The sequence below is a fragment of the Macrotis lagotis genome, chromosome 6, assembly GCF_037893015.1.
Source record: "Macrotis lagotis isolate mMagLag1 chromosome 6, bilby.v1.9.chrom.fasta, whole genome shotgun sequence".
Lineage (NCBI taxonomy): Eukaryota > Metazoa > Chordata > Mammalia > Peramelemorphia > Peramelidae > Macrotis > Macrotis lagotis.
The window spans coordinates 160,358,465-160,383,995 of record NC_133663.1 but is presented as its reverse complement, the minus strand read 5'-3'; the positions used below and the strand labels follow the sequence as shown (position 1 = coordinate 160,383,995).

Sequence of the window (25,531 nt, the reverse complement as noted above, 5' to 3'; positions counted from 1 at the left end):
AACATATGCAAGCTATATAAGTACAAAGGAAATGAAGAATAAACATACTAAAAGTATTAATAATAGAAGACTTCCTGGAGAAATAAGTTTGACTGAATATCTCTTATCACCAAACAAAGCACACATCCCTAAACTATTTTCATACTTATTACTTTTAATTAGAGAATAATTGTTGGGCAAAATTAATACATTCAAAATGGCTGTTCAAATGAGGAGCATTTTCTTTATACTGTCATTATCTATACAGATACTGGTAAAATTAAATGAACCTCAAATAGACTTTTTTTTTTAGTTTTTGCAAGGCAATGGGGTTAAGTGGCTTGCCCAAGGCCACACAGCTAGGTAATTATTAAGTGTCTGAGGCGGGATTTGAACTCAGGTACTCCTGACTCCAGGGCCATTGCTCTATCCACTCCACCACCTAGCTGCCCCTCAAATAAACTTTTGATCTTAAAAAAACAAGATGGCAGAATGGTAAGAAGCAATGTGATGAGTTCCCATCTACAAACTTCTCCAAACATACCAAGAAAATGGACCAGTTCAAATCCTGCTATGAAAATCCAAAAAAAGTTGCATTACCTTTTATCCAGCCCAAGTGAGAAGGGCCCGCAGATCTGAGGGATGAAGACAGGGTGAACTGGCAGCTTTGTCAGACAATATCCAGTTTGGGGTCACTGATTCAGAGTGGAATCAGAAATAAGTGGTGGCCCTGAGGCAATTGGACTGTTTCAAGAAAAGAGGAAGTTCAGAAGCCAGCACTGGTACTTTGGTCTTGCCCCCAGACTCAGATGAAGGGCCCACCCCAAATATCTAGTCCAGTCTGTAAAGCAGGAGTGTGAAAACTGATCTGTAAGCCATATTGGTATGGCATTGTCAAGGCAACTGCAGGCAGGACTCAAAATTCAGTAAATCTAGTAGGTTTTAGGGGTGAATTAATTAAATATTCACCAAATATAGCCTGCAAATGATGTTAGAAATATCCAAATGGCCCTTAGCAGGAAAAAAAGGTTCCCTCACTCAGCTATAGAGGAAAACTAAGAGAGAGATCCCAGAAAAAAAAGGGGTATCAACTCATACCACTCTGAAACAATAGAGCTTCCAGCCAGCTCATTGGGGTGGAGGCAACAGGGTTTTGAATTTCAGGAATTTCAGACAAGGGGAGCAAACAGACTTTGCCCTGGATCAGACCACTTTGAAAACACAGAAAACTGTCAAGTCTCCAATAAGTTTCTTAGATCCGGGAATAACATAACATAACATACAACATCCCTAAGAAAACAACAACAGAACCAACTCATATCTTCCCTCCAGAAGTATGAAAGAACTCAGCCCTAACATTAAGGTCAGATTCAATAAGTAAGCTGTAAAAAAAAATGGGCAAAACATAAAAGAATCTCCTCCATAACGATCTATTATGGTGGCAGGGATGCTCAAGACACAGATACAGAAGAAGAGAATGATTCCAAATCATCTAAAAGCAGTGCCACAGGGGAAAATACAGTTTGAAGATAAATTCAGTTATAATTCCAGATGAAGCAAAGCAGGAGTTTATAATGTTTTTGCAAATGAATGAGAACTTTTGGAAAAATAAAAAAGAAATGAGAAAATAGGCAATGAGGAAACAAAGTTATCACTCTCTGCAGATGACTTGATGTTATACTTAGAGAAACTGAAAATCAACTAAAAAGCTAGTTAAAGGGGCGGCAAGGTGGCACAGTGGATAGAGCACTGGCCTTGGAGTCAGGAGTACCTGGGTTCAAATCTGACCTCAGACAGGTAATAATTACGGAGCTGTGTGACCTTGGGCAAGCCACTTAAAACCCATTTGCCTTGCAAAAACCTAAAAACAAAACAAAACAAAACAAAAAACCCTAGTTTAAACAATTAACAAAATTGTAGGCTATAAAACAAATTCAGATCTCACTATTTCTGTATACTACTAACAAAACACCAAAGAAAGAGATAGAAAGAGAAATTTCATTTAAAATAATGCGGACAGGGGCGGCTAGGTGGTACAGTGGATAGAGCACTGGCCCTGGAGTCAGGAGTACCTGAGTTCAAATCCTACCTCAAATGCCTAATAATTACCTAGCTATGTGGCCTTGGGCAAGCCACTTATCCCCATTTGCCTTGCAAAAACCTAAAATAAAATAAAATAATGCAGACATTATAAAATACTTGAGGTTCCACCTAAGTCAAGCCCAGAAAGTAAATGAACACAATTAAAAAGTGCTTCTCACATAATTAAAAGCATCTAAATAATTGGAAAATAATAATTATCCATGTATAGATCAAATCAATATAATGAGAATGAAAATTCTAGCTAAATTTATATATTACCAATCAAATTATCAAAGAATAATGGAGCTAGAAAAAATAATAGAAAACAATAAGAAAAAATGATGAGAATATCAAGGGAGTTAATGAAAAAAAATGTGAAGGAAGGAGACCTAGCAGTATCAGATATACAAAACATATTAGAAAGTTGTAAAATTTGTCAAAATAATCTCATACTGTCTAAGAAATAGAGTGGAAATAGTGGAACACATTGAGTACAAAACACAGAGAAGTAAATAATCATTGTAATCTAGTATTAGATAAATGTGTAGAGTCAAAAGTTCACTATGACAAAAATTGGAAAAGGGAAAACTGCAAAGAATTTTGGAAGAAATTAGGTATAGACTAATTCTCACATCACAATGCAAGATAACAATAAAATGTGCACATGATTTAGACATAAAGGGTGATGGCATAAGTAAATTAGTAAAGCATGGGAAAATTTATCTGTCAGATCTATGAATAATGGAAAAGTTTGTACCAAGCATGAGATAGAAAGGATCATAGGAAGCAAAATTTAAAATATTTTGCACAAATAGAACTTAATTTAACCAAAAAATAAGAGAAAAGCAGGAAACTGGGGTAAATGTTTTACAGCTATCATGTCTCATATATAGATATATATATATAGATATATAGATATATATATCTATATATATACACACATAGAGAACTGAGCCAGATTTATATAAATATGAACCAATCCTCAAATGATCAGAGGATATGAATAAGTGGTTTTCAGAAGAAGAAATCAAAGTTATCAATAGCCACAAAAAATAAAATGATTTAAATAACTGTTGATTAGAGAAATTCAAATTTAAACAACATTCTTTATCTTTGGCTACCATAACAGAACAGAAAAATGATAAATGCTGTAGGGCATGTGGGAAAAGAGGTACACTAAAGCCTGTGGATGGAATTATGAACGGATTCACCCTTGCTGGAGAATTAGGTGAAACTATTCCCAAAGTTCTAAAACTGCTTACCATTTGACCCACCAAGATCACTACTAGGTCTATATTCTAAAGAGATCAAAGGAAAAGGGAAAAGACCTTCATATACAAAAATATTTATAGTAATTCTTTTTTGTGGTGGCAAAGAAGCAGAGAGGGTGCCCAACAATTATACTATAAGAAATGATGAACAAAATGATTTCAGAAAAACTTGGGAAAATTCATATGAAATGATACAAAGTAAAATGAACAAAACCAAAGTACCATTGTATGCAAAAAAATTATAACAATGATCAATTGTGAAAGATTTAACTAGGTTGATCAACATTATTATTGTTGTTGTTGTTGCTATTATTATTCAATACAATTCCAGGGGACTCGTGTTGAAAAATATACACTTCCACGGTGAGATGTGATAAACTGAGTGCAGATTAAAGCATACTTTTTTCACTTTCTTTATAGTTCTTATTTTTTTATTATTTTTTCTTACATGACTGATACAGAAATGGTTTGAATATTTTACATGTGTAATCCATCTCAAATGGCTTGACTTCTCAATGAGTGGGGGAGGGATGGGAAGGAAGAAGGGTATGTGGAACTCAGTTTTTTAATGAGTTATAAATATATAAAAGAGATCTATGAAAGAAAGAATTAGAATGAGAATGTCTAAGTAACAACTTTATACAACAATTGCAAAACTTTGCCCAATCAACAGACTCCCTAAAAATTATCTCACATAATCAAGAGTATACAAGTAGCTATACAAACAAGATGAAGTAGTTAAAAAGGTATTTCATAGCAAAAACAACTGACCTAGAAACCAGATTGAGGAAAAAAAAATTAAGAACATCTAACTATCTGAACCCAATAACCAAAAAAAAAAAGTTAAAAGAACCAGAAGGCAAAGAGGAAATGAAATTCTAAGAATAAAACTCTCAGGAAAACCAAAGAACTTTCAGGTCAAAGGAAAAAATACTGTAAGCAGCCAGAATGAGAGAATTCAGACATGGAAGAGCCAAAGTCAAAATCATAATGTGATTAAGCAGCTATCACTAAAAAAGGAATTGAGTACTTGAAATATGATATACCAGGGAGCAAAGGATAGAGGCTTAGAGTCAAGAAAACTTCATTCAGCAACATAGTATAATACTATAAATGGGGGGGGGGGGGGGAGCAGGAATTGATGGATCTTTAATGAGAGACCTGCCTACTATTCCTGATGAAAAGATCAGAACTGCAGAGAAAAATCTGAAGTTCAAACACAAAACAGTAACATAAAAAAGCAAAAACATAAATGAAAAATGATGAATGAACAGTGTGATAAAGGACTACAAGGTACTATTTTCTATCAAATAGAGGAAAGTGATACATTTGTCCCCTCTGAACTCTACCATCATTGATGTACAAAGGAAAAAGACTAAAGAGTGATCCTGTTATACTTTGATATTAAAATAACAATGGAAAAAGAAAAAAACAGGAATACACTTGGGGGGAGGGGAAGGGAAGGAAAGGAAAGTTAGGAAAAATTATCACATAGAATTTGTGTACAAGTATATATCTATATAAATGAGAGGAAGAAGGCCTTTGAACTTCATTCATTACTGAACTGTTCAAAAGAAGAAAGAATATTCCTGCACAGACACAGAAGTAGATTTATTTCATTCAATAGGAAAAGGAAAGGGGAGAAAGAATCAGGACAGTAGATTAAAGGAAGATTAGTCCAAACTAACAAACTCTAAGAATATACAATATTCATAGTTCTCTTTGAGGTGGCAAAAAATGGGAATCTGAGGAAGTACTCATAGATTGGAGGCTAGATGAACATATTAATTATATTAAATAAATGTGAGGTAATTCCATGTGATGGATGACCTCTTCTCATAAGCATGAGTAACCAGGCATCCAGAGAACTAATAAGGAAACATTCTCCTCACCTGCTGGTAGAGATGGACAAAACACTGTATGATCTGCAACCAATGAAGAAATTTGTTTGGATTCACCATCCATTCATGTTTGCAATGAGTTCAGCAGGCACTTAGATGGTCCAGTGAGGAAAAATGACCTGGAATTAGGAAGATCTGAGTCCAGATAAGACCTCAGATACAAACTGGGTGACCCTGGGCAAGTCACTTAGTCCATGTTTGTCTCTATGTTCTCATCTGTACAAGAGGCACAATAATGGACTTACCATCCAAAGTTGTTGTGAGGACCAAAGGAGATATTTGTAAAGGCAAAATGCCTAGCACATGGGAAGTATTATATAAACATTTGCTATCATCATTATCAGTGTTGCTACTGTTACTGAAATGGATGAGGTTTTTGTAAAAAAAAATGTATACTTCTGTCTTGACCAACTTATTGCAATAGACTTTGTTGTGTGTTTGTAGTGTAGTGTGGGGAGACGGGAGGAACCTATTCATGTGGGGGCAATGGTTACACATTTCAAAATAGACTTCATTTATTATGAACAAACTTTAAATGCTCCTTTTCTTCTTAATTTATTTGTTGTGAAACATATCAGACACCTGTCAATCAAAATCTGAAAATCAGTCTTTTAATTACCCTGAGAAAGGTCAACTCAACAGGCATTTGTTATATTTTTATTTATTTATATAATCTCATGATGAAATGAGTTAAGACATGCAGTAAATCATGCTAATTTAGACTAATTCATAGGAATATTTATGTGAAAGATAATTTTAAAATTCTATGATTCAGAATATATATGGTATTGAAACTTGTCTTAGCACTTATAAGATAATTTTAGATTTACTATAATGAGCAGATAATGAAGAGATAATAATATATAGTTGTGATATTAACATGATAGCTTCTATATAAAATTATATGTAACTCAACAGGCATTATTATTACATGACTAGGTCTAAGATTAATCATTGATGGACACTATATTCATTCTATAGTAGGGAAAATTATATTGAGTCAAAGTGCAGAAGGGAATTCAAAATGTGAGCTCTCTCCATGAAGAACTTGCTGAAATTCAGTTGAACCAGCCCCTCATAAATTTACTAGCTATGTGACTCTAAATCACTTAATCTCAGTTTGACTCAGTTTCCCCATAATAACCTACCTACCAGAGTTTTTATGAGGATAAAATGAGATAATATTTATAAAACATTTACGGTATTTTTTAAATGCTAGCTATTGTTGTTGCTGTTATTTTGTCCTGGACATTTTTCCTTGCTAAAAATCAGTGATAATAAAACTCAACATTTCAATTAGATAAGACCTGTGATTAAAAAAAAATATGATGGAAATTCATTAAAATTTCCCAGGGTAGGAATTTAGTTTTATTTAGTGGAGCTTTATAGCATTCAATTTTTGGTGGCTTAGAAATAAAAGACAGAAATATCATGTTCACCTGCATGGAAATCAGACAAGCACCAATTTTTTTTTCTTTTCTGTTAACATCCTATTTATAAATCTATTACAAATTACATATCCCTGTGTTTTTATCCTCTTGTGATAAAATGGGTTAAGATATACAGTAAATCATACTAATTTAGACTAATTCATAGGAATGTTTATGTGAAAGATAATTTTAAAATACTATTATTCAGAATATGTATGGTTATGAAACTTGTCTTAGCACTTATAAAATAATTTTAAGTATTATAATGAGCAGATAACAAATAGATAAGAATGATATATAGTTGTGATATTAACACAATAGTTTCTGTTTTCTAACTTTAGTTTTGACATATAAGTAGATAGTTGTACAATCTAAACAAATTTAATTTGTTCTCTAAAATAGAATGTTTACCATTATTCATTTCCTTATCTTTTTTAAACCAGTCCCTATTCAAATTATAAGAAACTTCTAGTTAGGCATGTCCAAATTATTAAAATTTTATTATACTTATATTTAGGTCTTAGGACCAGACCAATGTAGTTCTGCAACTTCTAAGCTCAGAATTGCCCAGGAGAATTGAAAAGTAAAATGACTTGTCCAGAGTCATACAAATGTCAGAAGTTAAAAGTGAGCTCAGGTTAGGTCTAATTTTGAGGACATGTCTTTTATCCATTATACCACTCTGCATCTCTATACTGAGAATCAATTCAATTTTTCAAAGTTTTCATATTCCTCATTCATGAAAAAATTTAGAGGTATGAATTTAAAGGGTTTGTATAAAATAGACTAGAAAGTTTAGAATGAATAATTTAAGCATAGTTTATACTTAGCATATATTGTATAATTGTGTATTTCTATAATTTTAGACATGAAGGAACAGACTCTCTGCCAGATGTAGATGATGTCATTGTGGTGTTAAGCAACTTCAAAAGCAAGATTCTAAAAGTACAAGTATGTAAAACAAAACCTTCTTTACATGCATTTTATTTGATCTGAATGATCTAAAATCTTTTTTTCAAAATCAGAGTATATCATATTCTGTGTCCTACTTGAAGAAATATAAATGCACTAATCATTTAAATATCTAAAAATTGTCTCAGTTTCTTCACTTGATTTTGTGAGATTCTATTCACATTTAATTATGTGTAATATTTCATTTAACAGGAATATGTAGAATAGCCACAGTGAATCCAGTATTGAACTCACCAAATACTATTGGATATAACAATGAAGTAGAATAGATTTTTTTCTGGTCTCTCATAGCTTCTAATAGATAGGTAGAAAACAAAAAAAGAAAATGATCAGAATGGGGTAGAGATAGAGAAGGTCATCTAGAAGGAGTTGGATTTTGAATCAAATCTTGACCTATTTGGCAATAATTGGAATTCTTCAGGAGACAGATGAATATTTTAGTTAGAGCAGAGAAGTAAGACCAAGTAAAATATGGGAAATGACAGTAATTAGACTGATTAGAATGACAATGTCAAGTGCATTAGAAGAAAGTTGATGGAAAGTGTCTTTGTTTTGGTGAAATTATTTCACTTATTTATTGTGTGCAGGATGACTTGAAAAAAGAAACAAAGAAAGCAGAAAACTATTGAAATAATTCATACTAAAATAATGTTGGCATCAGGAGCAGAAGTGAAGAAGTAGATCAGACTGTTTGTTAAATGTAGAGGATTCATAAAGTGACTGCAATTTGAAGCATTGTGATCTGTATAATTCAAATGAATTCACATCTTAATCTGCTCTGTTCCATATTGAAATATTGACTGATGATGAAAGAAAGATCTCTGAAGTAGAGGGAATATCAAGTATCTGTTCTAACCAATAAATGAATGAAACATTAATTCCCTTTACAAAATAGCCAGGAAATGACTATACTTGTCATGAGCTCAAATTAATTAAATCAATCCAAGGACATTTCTGCATGGAAGGGAATAAGAAACATAGCAAATAATCCTGAAACACAATAGGTGCCAATATGGGGTGTACCTAAACACTTGGTGCAGGATTAAGTTTAAAACCTTTTTTAAATTGTAGTTTATAGTACTCTACTATAATCATTACTGATAGTAGGACCATCTCTATATCCAATGGGGAGTATATGTATGAGTAAGTAGAAATGGCATTTGAGAATATAGGGAAAGTATCTCTACCTCATCAAAACATGCAGGACATATATATTACATGGCAATTTAAAACAACTCATAGATCAATTTCCAAAGTATCTCAAAGAAAGGAAGATTCTAAAAAAAAATTATAGATGGCATTTTAAACAGAAAAAGATGAATGAAAAGAAATCAGGATCTATTGAACTATAGGTTTCACTTCTGATTTCTATAAAATTTTTATGAGATGGTTTATGTATTTTGTTATATACTCTTAATAAAGCACAATTTTCCACAGATTATATTTTATGTTTATTCTTGGTTGATTTTTTAAAAATATTTATTTTTATATTCATATTTTATTATGTTTTCCCATTTTTTAAATTTAGTCTCCTCTAAACTGTTTCCTTATTGTTAAAAATTGTATAAGAATTGTATTAGAACTACAGTAGATAGAACTATCTATCTTCTATCTTACTATCTCACTTCAATGATTCTCTATCTTATTGAAGCATAAAACATGGAGACATTTACCAACCAAAACTTTTATACACTATCATGAAGTTGCACATTGATGATGGATTCTCCATATATTTACTTGTCAAAGTTATTATGCTGATTGCATCAAACCCCAGAACAACACAGGGCCTCTTCAGTCAGATTAATATATATTTTCCAAAAATACTGATCTAACAATTCACATGGGCAAGAAAGAACTAGATGAAAAAATGCATATTGCCTAAACTATGACTCAGTTGAATGAATTGAATGGAAGAATTAACTTCTTTCTCTACAGTTACTATGTATGGATAGGCTTGAGGCCAGAACATAATAGGATGAGGAAAGTAAAGTAGATAGCATTTAAGAAATGTTACTCACAGAGAATCAGGCAGATAACATGGTAGCAAAGAATGTAGTCCTAATTTTACATTACCAGGTCATTTAATTTTTAATTTAATTTTTATTTCAACTTCTTGTAGAATGATAGTTTCCTAAATCTGTTTCACTTTTAATCAAATATTAAGTTTAACATATATTATTTGTCACAATACCCAGGTACAGAAAATCTCTGATAAAATTAATGAAGATATCCTTACAGATAAAGATGAAGAAGGAAAAGGAATGTTGGATTCCATTAAAAGGTAATTGATATTTTTATAAATATGTTACAATGAAATAATTTATCTGAAGACCAAACTATAAGAGAAATTCAAATTCATAAGATTTTATTTAAGAGAAATTTAGAAAGTTAACAAACTTTATACAATACACATTTGAAATGAATACCAATGAATGAAGAAGTTTGCCAGCTTTAAAGAAGTTACTCCCTTTACAAATTTATCAAAATAATAACTCTAATAATTTTTCTGTCAGCATTAACATAGAAAGAAATTTTGAAGAGATGCATAGCTGGCTTGGATTTAAATGTATTTATTTTCTTGATCAACCTCAAAACATACCTTGCATACTTTCATAAAATCATTTTAAAAGTCAGAAAACAAATCCAGAAATGATAAGTGATTTACTTTACTCATTCTCAACCCACATATCCAATCAACTGCCAAATCTTATAATTTCTCCTTCTGCAATGTCTCTTATTTGTATCCCCTTCTCCCTACTTATTACAGCCACCACCCTGGCCCTTCAGTATATCCCTCCTGGACTATAGCAATAGAGTCTAATTAGCATCCCTGTGTCAAATCTCTGACCACACCAGTCTATCATATACAAAAACTTTAGGGAAAAAAAAGAATTTTCCAAAACTTCAGATCTGTCACTTTCATTTCTCTATTCAATAAATTCCACTGACTCCTCATTATTTAACATATGCATGTAAAAGTATGTACTATAAATTATCATTTGAAGGGTAAGACACTACAGCCTGTGGGAATTAGGAAAGGCTTCATATAGGAGGTACACTTGTGCTAAGACTGGAAAGAAACTAGGAATTCTTAGAAGCCACAGAGTAGGTAGAGCATTATGCATGAAAAACAGCAAGCATATTAATTTTACTACACTAGTATTATAAAGGAAGATTGGAACCAAATTGTGGAGAGAATAAATGTGTTTTATCCCATAATATTATTCCATAATACAACATGTTTGTAATTATTTGACTTTTTCCCTTCCATAGAAAACTATTCTTAGGATATTTGGGATATCTATCAATTCCATATAATACCGTAAAAGGCATTTATGCTATTCACTATCTGACCCTAATTTCTTCTCCAAATTTATTTCTCATTACTTTGTTTCATACATACTACAGCCTAGCCACACTGACTTTCTTATTGTTTTTCATAAATAACCCTTTATCTCTCTCCACACCTTATACTGGTTGTCACCTTTGTCTGGAAGGTCTCCTTACTTGTCCTGAGAAGTTTTTTAAGATTTAAGTTCAAATGTCACCTTCTACATTAAGCCTTTCTTAATTCTAGTTACTAGTTCCCTTCTCCAAATTTCTTTGTATATGTTATATATTTTGGAATGTAATCTCCCCAATAGAATATAAGCTCCTTGAAGACAGAGATTATTTTCAGTTTTGTGTTTATACTCTCATTATTTACCATAGTGCCTAGAGGTTAGGTATTTATTAAATGCTTGGGTTTGATTAATTGATTGCCCAAGTATATAGGTACTTTTAACTTTTCTGTACCACAGTATTGCCAATTAATTCCATGTCTCATCTGTGAAAATTAGATAGAAACTTTTAAAATTGAGCAACTGTGATCTGAACACACACACACACACACACACAAACACACACATACAAATTTGTGTTACTAAGTTATCAATTCACTAAAAGGGATGAAGTTCTATCAAATTATCACACAAAATGGCTTTTGATATTTTCTTAAAAAATGAACTCCTTAGGGCTATATAGGAGATTAAATTAGATATTATAAATAACACACTTTGAAACTGGAAAGTAGATATATTAATTTATACTATTATGATTCTGATAATCCCTCCCAGAAAACCAATTAGTTTTTTGGTTTTTCTATAAAAACCATAGAAATGGGACCAAACTTTTCCTTTATATTCTGTAAGATAGGAGGGCAAGGAGTGAGGGCTTTGCTTTCTTCCCTCAGACCTTTCTTGCTATCCAACTTCATTTACATGCTAAAAAGAGGATCTTGGAAGTTAAGAAGGTTTTCCTAACCCTAATTTCAACAATACTTTTCTATTAATGAAATACTAAGATTTTTTTTCATGGTTATCTTCTCCTGCTTAGAATACTATGAGAATCAATCTTTAAGTGAGAGAATCAAATTGAAAATTATGTCTGTTCCAGTTCCAGTAAAACAAATTTTTACCTATTCCAGTAAAACAATTTTTTTCCCTTCCGTATCATTTCCACTTTTCAGGGAGCACATCTGAAACTATGATGTTAGTTTACTAATGTGGTACTCCAATATCTGTAGTTTTGAAAAGAATTTTCGAGCATTTATAATAAACATCTTTGCAGATCTTTTGCATCTTTGCTTTTCTGTTATCTTCATTCCACTTTTATCCTTAAATGCCCTTCATATGACTTCTCATAATTAAATCTCTTACTAAGCTTATTTTAAACTGTTTTTTTCCTTTCCACTGACTCTTGCTCCTTCATGAAGTGATATTGCATATAACTTTTTAAGCATCCTAAATCTTAAGATTTTACAAATGACTTTATATTCTAAAGTTCTGTGGCCATTGGGTAGCACATTTCTCTATTTGACAAATAGATCAAGTATTCACTGGCAGATTTAGTTTATAGGCATTTCTGGTTTCATTGTGGCATTCATATATATTTGTTACTCTTCTCTATATATAAAATCAGTTTTGATGGCCTTTTCTCCATCCATTTCCCATTGTCTTGGCCATCATTAATTTATTTGAAAACTACAGACCGCAGTAACTTTAGTTTTAGTTATATTTCTTTTCTCATTTACATCCTTAAGCTTTATGTTAATTTAAGTTTGTACAGATAAAAGGATGGCTGTAATGTTATATATTAATTTAGTGTTGTCATTTCAGTCCTCTTTGATAAAAAAGGACAAAAACTAACTAATATGATAAAATATATACTTTTATATATGTAGTAGGTGTATATATGTTTTATACTCAGAAGAAACCCAAGATACCCAAATTTAGAGAATCCACCCCAGATTTTCACATGTTCTATTTGTGTCCCCCCTGTGGTAGAGCATTCCAACCTTGCGTTAGCCACAGTTGGACACATTGTAATTTAATTCCAACATAGTGATGTCATTTTGGTACTCTTTAAGAACAAAGGACAACAACCCAACCACATCAACTTAGTTATTGACATTCTAAATGTGAAATGATTTTTCCAATGACTAAAGGGTAGTTAAACTACTAGAGGAACTGGATCTTGTCAGTTTTGACATTCTTGCCATGAACATAATTATAAGACAGAAGGTTGCTCTGGCTAAATAAAAGGATGGCTTACAGTTTTCTTCTTGAAGAAGCAAATTAAAGGAGTTAGCAGAGCAGCAAGAAACATCATTTTATGAAGTAATTTATCATCTCATATTGTAGTATTCATGACAATACTCATAAAACAAAAAATTTAATTTGCTGATATATTAACATCTGCTGCAAAAGTGAAAAGGCAGAGAAATTCTACAAACTCAATAAGACCCTCCAAATTAAATCAATGCATACTTTGATGCTAGGTAATTTTAATTCAAAGCATAGAAAAGGATAGTGAAAAATAAAATGAAAAACAAGGTGCAAGAATAAGGAATGTGAGCCTCTGATACAGACATAAAGAATGCTTTCTTTGAGGAATATCAACAAATATGAACATTTCAATATACACATGCAAAAAAAAAGAAAACAAAAAGAGGATTGTATGTGAAATTCTGAATTGCCTGGGTTTTTTAAAGTATAAAGTTTAATACAATATTAAAAACTTCTCTGCATTTTGTATTACCATCTGAGTCATGTTCTTTCTTCTATGTATTTTTAAAATGTTTCCTTGACTTTTATTTCCTTTTATTTTTTACATCACCACCCTTTGACTCAGGAATTCCAGTCAACGCCATAAAAAAATTAAATGAAATAGGGAAAGGACTCATATGCAAGAAAATATTTATTGCAGCACTTTTTCTTAAACCAGAAACAAAGTTGGTGTCTATTAAGAAATAGCTGAACAAATTAGTGATATGAGTATAATAAAATAATATTATGCTATAAAAACTTATGAAAGTCAGATTCAGAAAACAGAATAGATACAGAATAAAACCAGGACAATTTATACAATGTATAATTTATACAAATTAGAAAAAATTTTTGAAAGGTTTAAAAATTAATAATCAGTGCATTGACCAACTAGAGAACCAGAAAAACTGATGTTAAATCATATGACCTACTTTTTTTTTGGCTCGTTTGTTTTTTTTTTACAAGGAAATGGGGTTACTGACTCTAGAGCCAGTACTCTATCTATCCACTGTGCCACCTAGCTGCCCCTGTATGAATCAGCATATTCATTCATTTATTTTAATGAAATACATTTGTTTGTTAAAAGGAAAAAGTGTGTGTGTGTGTGTGTGTGTGTGTGTGTGTGTGTGTGTGTGTGTATGTGTGTGTGTGTAAAGAGAGCAAGATGTTGGGTATTAAGCAAAAATAGAAGAAAAAGAAAAAGCATCAGGCAAATCTTTTTAAAAAAAAACACCAAAGAACGATTGGCTAAGAAATAGAGTGCTGGACCAGTGGAATAGACTAGATGCAATAGCAGAAAATGATTATAGTAATCTGCTGTTTGATAAACCCAAAGAGTCCAGCTATTGGGATAAAAACTCTCGCTTCGATAAAAACTGCTGGGAAAATTGGAAGTTAGTATGGAAGAAACTTAGATTAGACCAACACCTCACACCCTATACTAAGAAAAGATCAAAACAGATACAGGATTTAGACATAAAAAAACAATATTATAAGCAAATTAGTAGATCAAGGACTAGTTTACTGGTCAGATCTATGGAAAAGGAAGCAGTTTATGACTAAGGAAAAGATGGAGAACATCACTAAAAACAAACTAGATGATTTTGATTACATTAAATTAAAAAGCTTTTGCACAGATAAAAGCACTGTAACCAAGATCAAAAGAAATGTAGTAAACTGGGAAACAATCTTTACAACTAATGGCAAAGGACTCATTTCTAAAATATATGGAGAACTGAGTCAAATTTAAAAAAAAAAAAAAGCTATTCCCCAATTGACAAATGTTCAAAGGATACGCAAAGGCAATTTACAGATGAGAACAAAGCAATCCATAGTCATATGAAAAATTGCTCTAAATCATTACTTATTACAAGAATGCAAATTAAAGCTTCTCTGAGGTACCACCTCACACCTCTCAGACTGACCAATATGACCAGAAAGGACAATGATCATTGTAGGAAGGGTTGTGGGAAATCTGGGACACTAATACTTTGATGGTGGAGCTGTGAACTAATCCAACCTTTCTGGAGAGCTATTTGGAACTATGTCCAAAGGGCAACAAAAATGTGCATACCCTTTGATTCAGCAATACCACTACTGAAAAAGAGTAAAAACATCACTTGTACAGAAATATTCATAGCAGCCCTGTTTGTAGTGGCAAAGAATTGGAAATCAAGTAAATGTCCTTCATTGGGGAATAGCTTAGCAAACTGTGGTATATGTATGTCATGGAACACTATTGTTCTATTAGAAACCAGGAGGGATGGGAATTCAGGGAACCCTGGAGGGATTTGCATGAACTGATGTTAAGTGAGATGAGCAGAACCAGAAAAACATTGTACATCCTAACAGCAACATGGGGGTAATGTTCAACCTTGATGAACTCGCTCATTCCATCAGTGCAACAATCAGGGATAATTTGGGCCTGTCTGCAATAGAGAATACCATCTATCCAGAGAAACAACTGTGGAGTTTGAGCAAAGAAAAGAAAGCTATATGTAATGAATTCACAACTTCATTCTATTTTTTGTTGTTTCTCTAAAGAATTGTTGATCTTTTCCAAGTTTATAATATATATACATATTGATATATATGTATATATATATATATATACAAATATGCATAAAAGATTAGTTACCAGATATTGTCATTCCTAACTCAAACAGCTTTTCTAATCATTCCCTTTTCTCTACTCACATGTCCACCATACTAATTCATGACACCTCTTACCTGGACTATTTGATTGATTTCCTGTCTCAAATCTCTCCCCTCTCCAATTTATTCTTCATACAACTGTCAAAGTGATTTTCTTTAAGTACAGGTCTGTCCATGTCACTTTCCTATAAACTCTTCTCTTTAACTGTTAAAACTTGTCATACTCTAGTCATAAACTACTTTTCCTATTTTACTGCACATAACTCCCCTTCCTCTCCTCTGCTGTGGCTTTCTTGTTGTTCTTCTCATGTAATACTCTGTCTCCCTCCCATCTCTCTGCCTTTGACACTATCACCCACCACTGGAATTTACTCCTATTTTACCTTTAACTCTTTGAATCTTTTGTTCCTTCAAAACTCTATTCATGTGACAACCTAAAACAGAAACCTTACCCTATATTACCTACAGCTACTGTTGCCCTCTCACCAAAAAAAAAAGCAACAAAACTAAAACAAAACTCTACACTATAGTATTTACACACACACACATATATATATATATATGTATATATATATACATATATATATATCTACACACATATACATATATATATATATATATATATATATATATATATATATATATATGGCTCTTTTGATGGCAGGAACTATTTTATTTTTGTCTGTTAGTTTAGTCCATAGTAGGTGGTTATAATAAATGTTCATTCATTAATGGGTATTAATTTAGATGGGTTTGATGTTCATAATTAAGTACATAATAAATTAATTTTCAAATTATATCTTTTTCATCTTTAGCATCATTACTGGCCTTCCTACTTACCATTTGTGGAAGACTCTTCTTTGGCCGAATTTGTTTGATCAGCTGGATAGAATATTTGCAGGTCAATCAGCTAAGCATTTGTTAAGCCAAGTAATATAATTGTACTTAAAAGTAGTTGTTTCAGTTATCTCTGCCATCCTAATTATTCAATTATGGGTAGCTAACTGTTACAGTGAATAAAGCACCAGGCCCAGAATTAGGAAGACCCATCTTTCCTGAGTTCAAATCTAATCTCAGATACTAGCTATGTGACTGTGGGCAAGTCACTTTAACCCTATTTACCCCAGTTTCTTCATCTGTAAAATGAGCTGGAGAAGGAAATGGCAGAGTATCTTTGGATAACAATATTAGCAACAATAATAAAGGAAATAGCAAAATATACATTATCTCTTCCAAGAAAATCCCAAATGGGTTTGCAAAGAGTCATGAAGAGTCAGACACAATTGAAAAATGGCTGAAGCTGAATGATTCAGTTATATTGAACTTGCAGAAGTCCATTCAATTATTTTATTTGATAGATTAGTAAAATAATCTAAAAAAGAGAGCCAATGGTATTTTAGTTCTATTGTCAAGCTCTATACTTTCAGTCCTTATTAGATAATCTTAATAATCTCAATTTTTTTTTATTTATATCTTCATTCCATTGGAAAAATAATGGAATGGCTCTTCATTTTTGGAAAAAATTTTTTTTGGTCTCTATATTCCTAGGATCTAATATGCCTCATAGAAATTTAATAAATGTTGTTAAATTATATTCATAGTCACTCTTCCCCCCACCACAAAAAAATAAGTTATCCTATGTAGATACCTATATTGGTTAAGTTTCAAAATTCTGTCTACTTGCCAATATGATCATAGCTTCATCATTATGATCTGCCTTCAAAATTATTTGACTGCAAAATGAATCATTATCAAAAGAATTCAAGGTCTCAAAACAGGACATTTCTAGTTAAATATTAGATTTTAAGTGTTTCAATTTCCCAATGGTTAATAATAAATTTTCATTAATAATTTTAGTAGTTTTTCTCTATTATAGCTTTGCCCTCATCAGGATGAAGAATTTTTAGAATTAGTTCTATAGCATTCAGTTTGGAAATTTATCTTAAGAAAAATAACCAATTTTCTTCTTTTTCTTGTATTTCAAGTTTCACAGAAGGATTGCAAACAGAAACAAAGGAAAAGAAAAGTGATTTTCTAAACATATTTTCAGTTGCTTCAGGCCATTTATATGAACGTTTCTTGAGGTGAGTTAATTTTTTATCATTTCAACGACATTTAATGAATATGTAAATTTTAAAGTAGTCTTGGAAATGAACTGAAAGACTAAAAAAATGGCCTACTTTGTAACAGGAACTAATTATATTGTTTTTAAAAGCAAAGAAAAAAATCATCTTGAGGTGAGGAAAAAAAATTTTAGCACCTTCAAAAGCAATCTTAATAACTTAAAATGTATGAATTAGTATTGTTACTCCCAATGGTTTTTAATAATAATAGTAATTGAAGGTTATAAAATTGCTTTGAGAGTGGCAGTACACTTCATGTTATTAATCCAGTGAGATAAGTAGCATTATTAGTTCCATTTATAGCTCAGGAAACTGAGGCTCAGAAATGTTAATAGTTGTATATTCAAATTCAAACAGTTAGCAAATATCTAAGTAGAATTATAATCCAATCCTCCCAAGATCCAAGTATAGTACTTTATGTACCATAATACTCTGACTTTTTCTTCCAGATATAATTTCCTATTGTAGATAAACCAAGATAGACCTCTTTCAAGGAAATAATATTAGTAGAGATAGGTAATGTAGATGGTTCAACATTTTAAGACAATGTGAGTCACATTGTGATAGTGCTAAAATTTGAATTCAGTTCAGGTTTTAGTTGTGCCATATATAGGTATAAATAAATATTTCTCAATTAATAGTTAATCATGATATGTAAGGAAGAATTTTGTCTGTTGAGTAACATTTGTCAAAGAAGAGTTTATAATGAATACCATTGATATACCTAAAACTTTCTTGCCAGAAATTTCTTTTTTATTTTTTTTTTCAGAAATTTCTTAAGACAGTTGTGTTGACTTTCCATTGATTTTTGATGTAACTTGGCTTTAACTCAGTTTTCTGTTACAGAATTATGATGCTGTCTGTGTTACGCCATACAGAAACTCCTGTTAAATTCTGGTTTCTGAAAAATTATCTCTCTCCAACATTTAAGGTAAATGTTTTGGTTTTAATAGAACAATTCAAGACAATGGAGAATAAGAATGCTTAATTGTTAAATCATTACTACTATATATTTAATTCATAATTACATTTTCAAAAGGGAATATTTATTTCATTGGGTCACTTTTTAGATCTTAGTACTTCCTCAGCATAAAAAGTCTTGCTTGAAATATTTGCTATACAGTATTTATTTACAGTGCACACTGAGATAAAAAGAAGTTTAAAGAATAAGGGCAACATGGGGAGGCTAGGTGGTGTAGTGGATAAAACACCAGTCTTGGAGTCAGGAGTACCTGGGTTCAAATCCAGTCTCAGACACTTAATAATTACCTAGCTGTGTGGCCTTGGGCAAGCCACTTAACCCCATTTGCCTTGCAAAAAAAAAAAAACTAAAAAAAAAAAGAATAAGGGCAACAGAAGAAGGTTCTTTTTAAATAATATGGTAGGCAGTATAGGAGGAATTTTTTGACAATATAATGAATACTGTGTAATGATTAATGATTGGGTGAGGTAAAATCAGGAAAACTATTGGATTTGATAGATAATTTAGACAGACACAGTAGTTGTAATTCTGAGAAATTTTTCAGGACTTAATCTTATACTAATAAGAGGCAGAAAATTAGTAGTAGACTTTGTACTCATATACCACAGTGAAGTGCTTCTGCTCCACACTCCTTCAGCCTACCTTAGTACATCCTGCTTTTTGCTGTTCTAAATAGTAACTAAATTCAATTCAACAAAGATCTATTAATATTCAATAAAATTCTACTATATTTAAGTCATTATGCTAAGTAAACAAACAATAAAGGAGTATTTTGTGACCTCAAGGAGATTACATTCCATGAGAATAGAATATGTACATACATGAGAAAAGACAAGTTAATATTAAAAAAACAACACAAATAGGAAAGATTTTCCATAAAAGATGGCCTCAGAGTTGAGCCATGAAGAAAATAAGAATTCTAAGAGATAAAAATAAATGGAAGGTTTTTGATCAACCTCTGCTAATATACAAGATGGAAGACAGAACACAAACTGAGGGAACAGAGAATTGGCTACTATCAAGCATGAAAGGGTGAAAACAAAACAAAACAAAAAAAAAAAAACCCAGAAGTTTGTATTTTATCCTGCATACTACAGAGAGCCACTAAAGATAGCTGACCTTTGTTTTCAGAATATTAGCTTTTATGTAAAGAACCCTCTACTGTGGTCCTTCATTATATCTCCACTATATCCATGGAGAAGGTCTAACAAGCCTGGAAAGGCTTAAATTATAATCCCAGATTGACCTAGTTAGGGGTGCAGAGACTTATTACCAGTAGATTACCCACCTGCTGATGATTTTGTTTTATCCATGCAAATCCATAAACAAAGAAAAATTTTTCTTTTTACAATTGTCTTCCACTTCAACCATGGCAGAAAGTGATATAAAGCTGCTGAGTGCCACTTATAAACATTAAGCCTTTAGTAGATAGGAAATTACTCCATGCCACTGTGAGAGTCATTTCCTTTTATTAAATTTTATTGTATTACAAAGTTATAGTGCAGCTAGGTCACACAGTGGATAGAGCACAGTGCTGGAGTCAGGAGGACCTAAATTCAAATCTGATCTCAGACACTTAATAATTGCCTGCCTGTATGACTTTGGGCAAATCACTTAACCCCACTGCCTTGCAAAAAAACTATAAAAACAAAACAAAAAACAAAGTTATAACTGATTTTTTTAAATATATTGCTTAATGTTGTTGTTAAGATAGGACTCCATTATGGAGTCCCTCCGGCAAAGTAGTACTAATGCCCATAAAACATATGCAGTGACAGACAGTTTACATTTTTTGTATGATCTGACCCTGTTTTATCAATTAAATAATCATGGCTCCAGTCTGAATGGAAATCCTGGACAACTATGGCAACTGAGATGGGAACCACCCGTCACTGGCCATTAGAACTGCTACCTCAAACCCCCTCACCTGATATCTAGTGAAGGAATCTACCCTTGCCCAAGTCGGCTATCAATAGATAACCTGAAGAATTTCCCTTCCCATATAAATTGATTATCTGTTCTCAAGCAAACTCATTTTAAAAATCTATGTTTAGGGTATAAAACTTCTCTTGCTTATACCCCTACTCTAAGCATGTACTCTCACTGAAAGCTTTACCACTGTCTACTTCTCTCTTTCCTCTCTGAACTAAGTGAGTTTCTTTGCATCTCTGGGACCAAACTTGCTTTGCCAAACCATGTGTTTTTTGATATGCTTTTTGGTTTTTTTGGAGTACTTGCTTGTTGCATACATAATAAAGATCATGTTTGTACTAGATTCCTAAGTACCATTCCTGTGTATCTCCAAGTCTGGATCTTTAACCTAACCCTTGAGGCAAAAGAAAACACAGAGTATATATTTTACATATTGAATTAAAAATACAAATGGTGCTACTTTAAATCTTGTGCATGTAACACATTTTTTTAAATGCTCCCACCTCACCCCAGTAACAATCTTAATCCAATAAGACAGTGCAGCAATTGCAATATTTTTAGTAGCAAGATGATGCAATGTATTTTCACTACTCAATCAAGCAGTATAATTCAGTACCTAAGTTTTAAATAAATTTACCAATTTAGCAACAAATCATATTGAAATAAATGTAATATATAATCATAAATATATTTTGTACTTTTTATTGTTAATCTGTCTTTTCCAATGAGTGAATTTTAAAAAACTAAAAAACAAAGGAACACATATTAGTAGGACTCTCTTTTAGATGTTGTCTCTGGGACCTTTGACAAGTATATATCTTTCCTCCAACTTCAAACGAACTTATCTCTATTGAAGTATGGTTCAAAGAGTCTTAATATGGTATTAACATATGCACTGAAGATATTTTTTAATTCCAGTTTTTGGTACATGTTTCATAATAACCATACTGTATTAGTACAGTAACGTGTTATGTAATTTATAAATCTGTATATATATATTACAATTTAAAGCTTGAACTTTTGTTACTTCTTCAAATTTTCTTTTACTGATAGGAGGAATATTATAAATAAAAAATTTTGGAGATCATTAATCCAGAGGGAAGTCCCTAGAATGTTGTATGGATCTCCATGGAAGATTTTTAAGAAGTTATAGACAAGAATACTTACACTCCACTGGCGTGATCTTTACACAAATCACCTTCCCATCACACTCAGACTATAGAGTAAGATTTAGTGGGAATAATTTGTTAATAATTTAAATTACTTTAATTATTGTGGGGTTTTTAAGAATAGAAATATATTTTAAAGACAAGAATATAGGAAAGGATCTATGATTTTATTACATCAAGGAATTCCTAACAGAACAGACACTCTCTAGTAATATAGAATGTAACCTAACAGAACATATAAGATTTTGTAAAAATATGATAGGGACTGCCTGAGGAAAGAAGGTAATAGCCGAAATATTTGAAATATAATTAAACCCACTTTTCCTGATCCAAATCTAGTACTCTTACTTATTAAGCAATACTGTTTTGCATATAATATGCAGTACAGTCTACATGAAGATTATTTATTGTCCTTTATTGTAGCATTGGTTACCAAAAAATGGATAAAAGTCTATTTTCAACTGCATTACCAAAAGTAATACAGAAAACATTTTGTATGTCATATATTTTTACAATCTACAACATATTTATTTATATAAATGTTTCCTTGGTTCCCTATAGATTGTAAATTCATTGAGGTCAAGGTCTGTCTCATATGCTTTTCTTGGCCTCTAGTATGGTATCTTTCATATAAGTAGGTAATTAATCAATATTTGTCAAATTGATTGAGCTTTGTTATGATTTTTCATTCCTATTTAATTTCCCTTCTGTTCAGTTTTGAAATGGTCTCCATAATTCCCTCAAATTCTTCATTTCTTCTCTTCTTTGAGAAAGAAACCATAGCTAATAATGGAAATTCCTTAGGAACTTTGTTTTTATTAATCACTTTCATGGCTAAAGGCAAAGATGTTCTTTAGTCATCTTTCAAATACAGCCAAATGCACTTTGATCTCACCAGAGCAGAAAGAGATTAAATTAAAATGAAATAGTAATCGCCTGCTGACTTCATGAGGGGAGAGCATAATAGCAGCTTCTCTGAACACCTTACTTGCCCACCTCACTCATTCTATTCTTTCCTTCTTATGACCATCACCCAAGAACCAAGGCTTTTTTACAATGGGAATTTTAAGGAAATTTAGTAACTTCTACTAGTCCTGTTCCAGGAATAAGACACCCTCAACATAATTGGGAAATATTAGACCTATGTGATAAAGAAATATGTGCTAGAAAATATAGCAAATTGCTATTTTTTATTTCAAAATTAACTATGTATATATTTAGACTGTATGTTTAAACAGTTTATATTTGTTATGAACAGGAACAATTTTGTGAAAAATAATATTTAGACATGGAGTATATTTTTTTGTCAAATTCTTTCAGTTGGGGTGGCTAGATGGCACAGTGGATAGAGCACTGGCCCTGGAGTCAGGAGTACCTGAGTTCAAATCTGGCCTCAGACACTTCATAATTACCTAGCTGTGTGGCCTTGGAGCAAGCCACTTAACCCCATTTGCCTTGCAAAAAAAAAATTCTTTCGGGTGTATCTGATCCCTCTTTGGGGTTTTCTTAGTAATGAAAACTGGGGTGGTTTACTATTTCCTTCTCCAGCTCATTTTATAGATGAGGAAACTGAGGTAACCAGGGTTTGGTGATGAGCCTAGGGTCATGCAGCTGGTAAATATCTGATGCCAAATTTGAACTCATAAGGAATAATCATCCTGACTCTAATGTGCTATGCACTGCATCACCTAGCAAATGGAACATAATAAATTGTATTAATTCAAAGATCCCTTATTTTAAACTTAAATACCTAGTTAAAGATAATTTTTCATAGAAACAAAACTAATTATTTCTTGAATTTTTGTTTGTAGGAGATAATTCCTCAAATGGCAAAGGAATATGGATTCCAGTATGAACTAGTCCAATATAGATGGCCCCGTTGGCTTCATCGACAAACTGAAAAACAAAGAATCATTTGGGGTTACAAGATTCTTTTCCTTGATGTTCTTTTTCCACTGGTTGTGGACAAAATAATTTTTGTTGATGCTGATCAGGTAAGAAATAAAATTAGCAAATTCATTGAGGTCAAGGTTTGGAAAATTTTCATCTAAATAAGGATCTGAGTTTATAATGCTTCTAGTTTATGCTTAACATCCTTGTAAGCATTCTATCTTCATATATGATTCCTGTCTAGTAGTACCAATGCTATGTGAATAAAAGAGTCGATAGCATATTACCACTACAACTAGTTATTTATTCATGAAACCAGAACATGAACATCACATCATCCTTAACTCTGGCCAAGTTTGATTTTTAAAAGATTGCCAACTTCTAGCTTGATTTCTTTCCTTTGAAAGAGGAGCAATATTTTTCTTCTGCCAATAATTATTGGTGTGTGATTTTGTGTGTTTGTGTGTTTGTGTGTTTGTGTGTGTGTGTGTGTGTGTGTGTGTGTGTGGAGAGAGAGAGCACATTGAAACCTTTATATTATATTTGCTATGTAACTAGAAAAATTATGTAATAATTAAATACATATATGAAGTGAGAGTAAAGGCATTTATTAAAAAATATTCTTTTTCCTATATAACTTATTTCTTAAATATGTTTTCAATATTTGTAAAAAAATTTAACATTCTTTTTTAAAATTTTGCTTCCAAATTATCTCCCTACCTCACTCTCCTACCCTCCTTGAAAAGACAAGCATTTGATATAGATTAAAAATATGAAGTCATGCAGAACATATTTCCATATTAAGAATGATGTAAAAGAAAACATTAAAAAAAACAACTAGAAAAAGTAAGAAACTTAGAAAAGTATATTTCAATCTACATTCAGGCCCTGCCAATTCTTCTTCAAGAGGTGGATAGCATTTTTCATCATTAAGTCCTTCAGAATGGTTTTGGATCATTGTATTGATCAGAATAGCTGTCATTCACAGTTGATGATCATATACACACACATATGTATACACATATATGTGTGTGTTGCTGTTACTGTGTTTTGTATCATGTCATATGAATTTTCCAGATTTTTCTGAAAGCATCCGGCTCATTATTTCTTATAACCATCTTCTTCAGCCATTCACCAGTTGATGGACATTCCATCACCATCTTCTTCAGCCATTCTCCAAATGATGTATTTGGCCTCAATTCAAATTCTTACAACTACAAAGAGAGCTGCAATAAATATCTTTTGTACATGTATGTACTTTCCTTTTTTTCTTTGATCTTTTTGAGATACAGATTTCTGAGTGTTATTGCTGAGTCAAATGGTATGCATAGTTATATAGTCCTTTAGTTCCAGTTCATTCATCAGAATAGATGGAACAACTGACAAGTCCTCCAACATTTGTCATTTTTCTTTTCTGACATATTAGCCAATCTAATAGATAGGAGGTAGTACCTCAGAGTTTTAATTTGTATCTCTCTAATCAGTAGTTATTTTAGAATGTTTTTCCATATGACATAGATAGCTTTCATTTCTTTATCTAAAAGCTTCCTATTCATCTCC

The 25,531-nt window shown here is 31.9% G+C and overlaps 1 protein-coding gene across 2 annotated transcripts in view; it reads left to right on the top strand.

Moving 5' to 3' along the window:
- Positions 1-25,531, top strand: part of UGGT2 (UDP-glucose glycoprotein glucosyltransferase 2) — a 206,053-nt gene that overhangs the window by 151,403 nt on the left and 29,119 nt on the right. The window contains exons 30-34 of one of the 2 annotated variants that reach the window (XM_074191915.1): positions 7,530-7,614; positions 9,831-9,916; positions 17,861-17,959; positions 18,845-18,929; positions 23,893-24,075. In XM_074191915.1, coding sequence (XP_074048016.1) covers positions 7,530-7,614; positions 9,831-9,916; positions 17,861-17,959; positions 18,845-18,929; positions 23,893-24,075 — 538 coding nt within the window. Of the gene's footprint in view, positions 1-7,529; positions 7,615-9,830; positions 9,917-16,690; positions 16,777-17,860; positions 17,960-18,844; positions 18,930-23,892; positions 24,076-25,531 lie in introns of those variants that run through there. The other variant, XM_074191916.1, reaches the window with a different exon arrangement.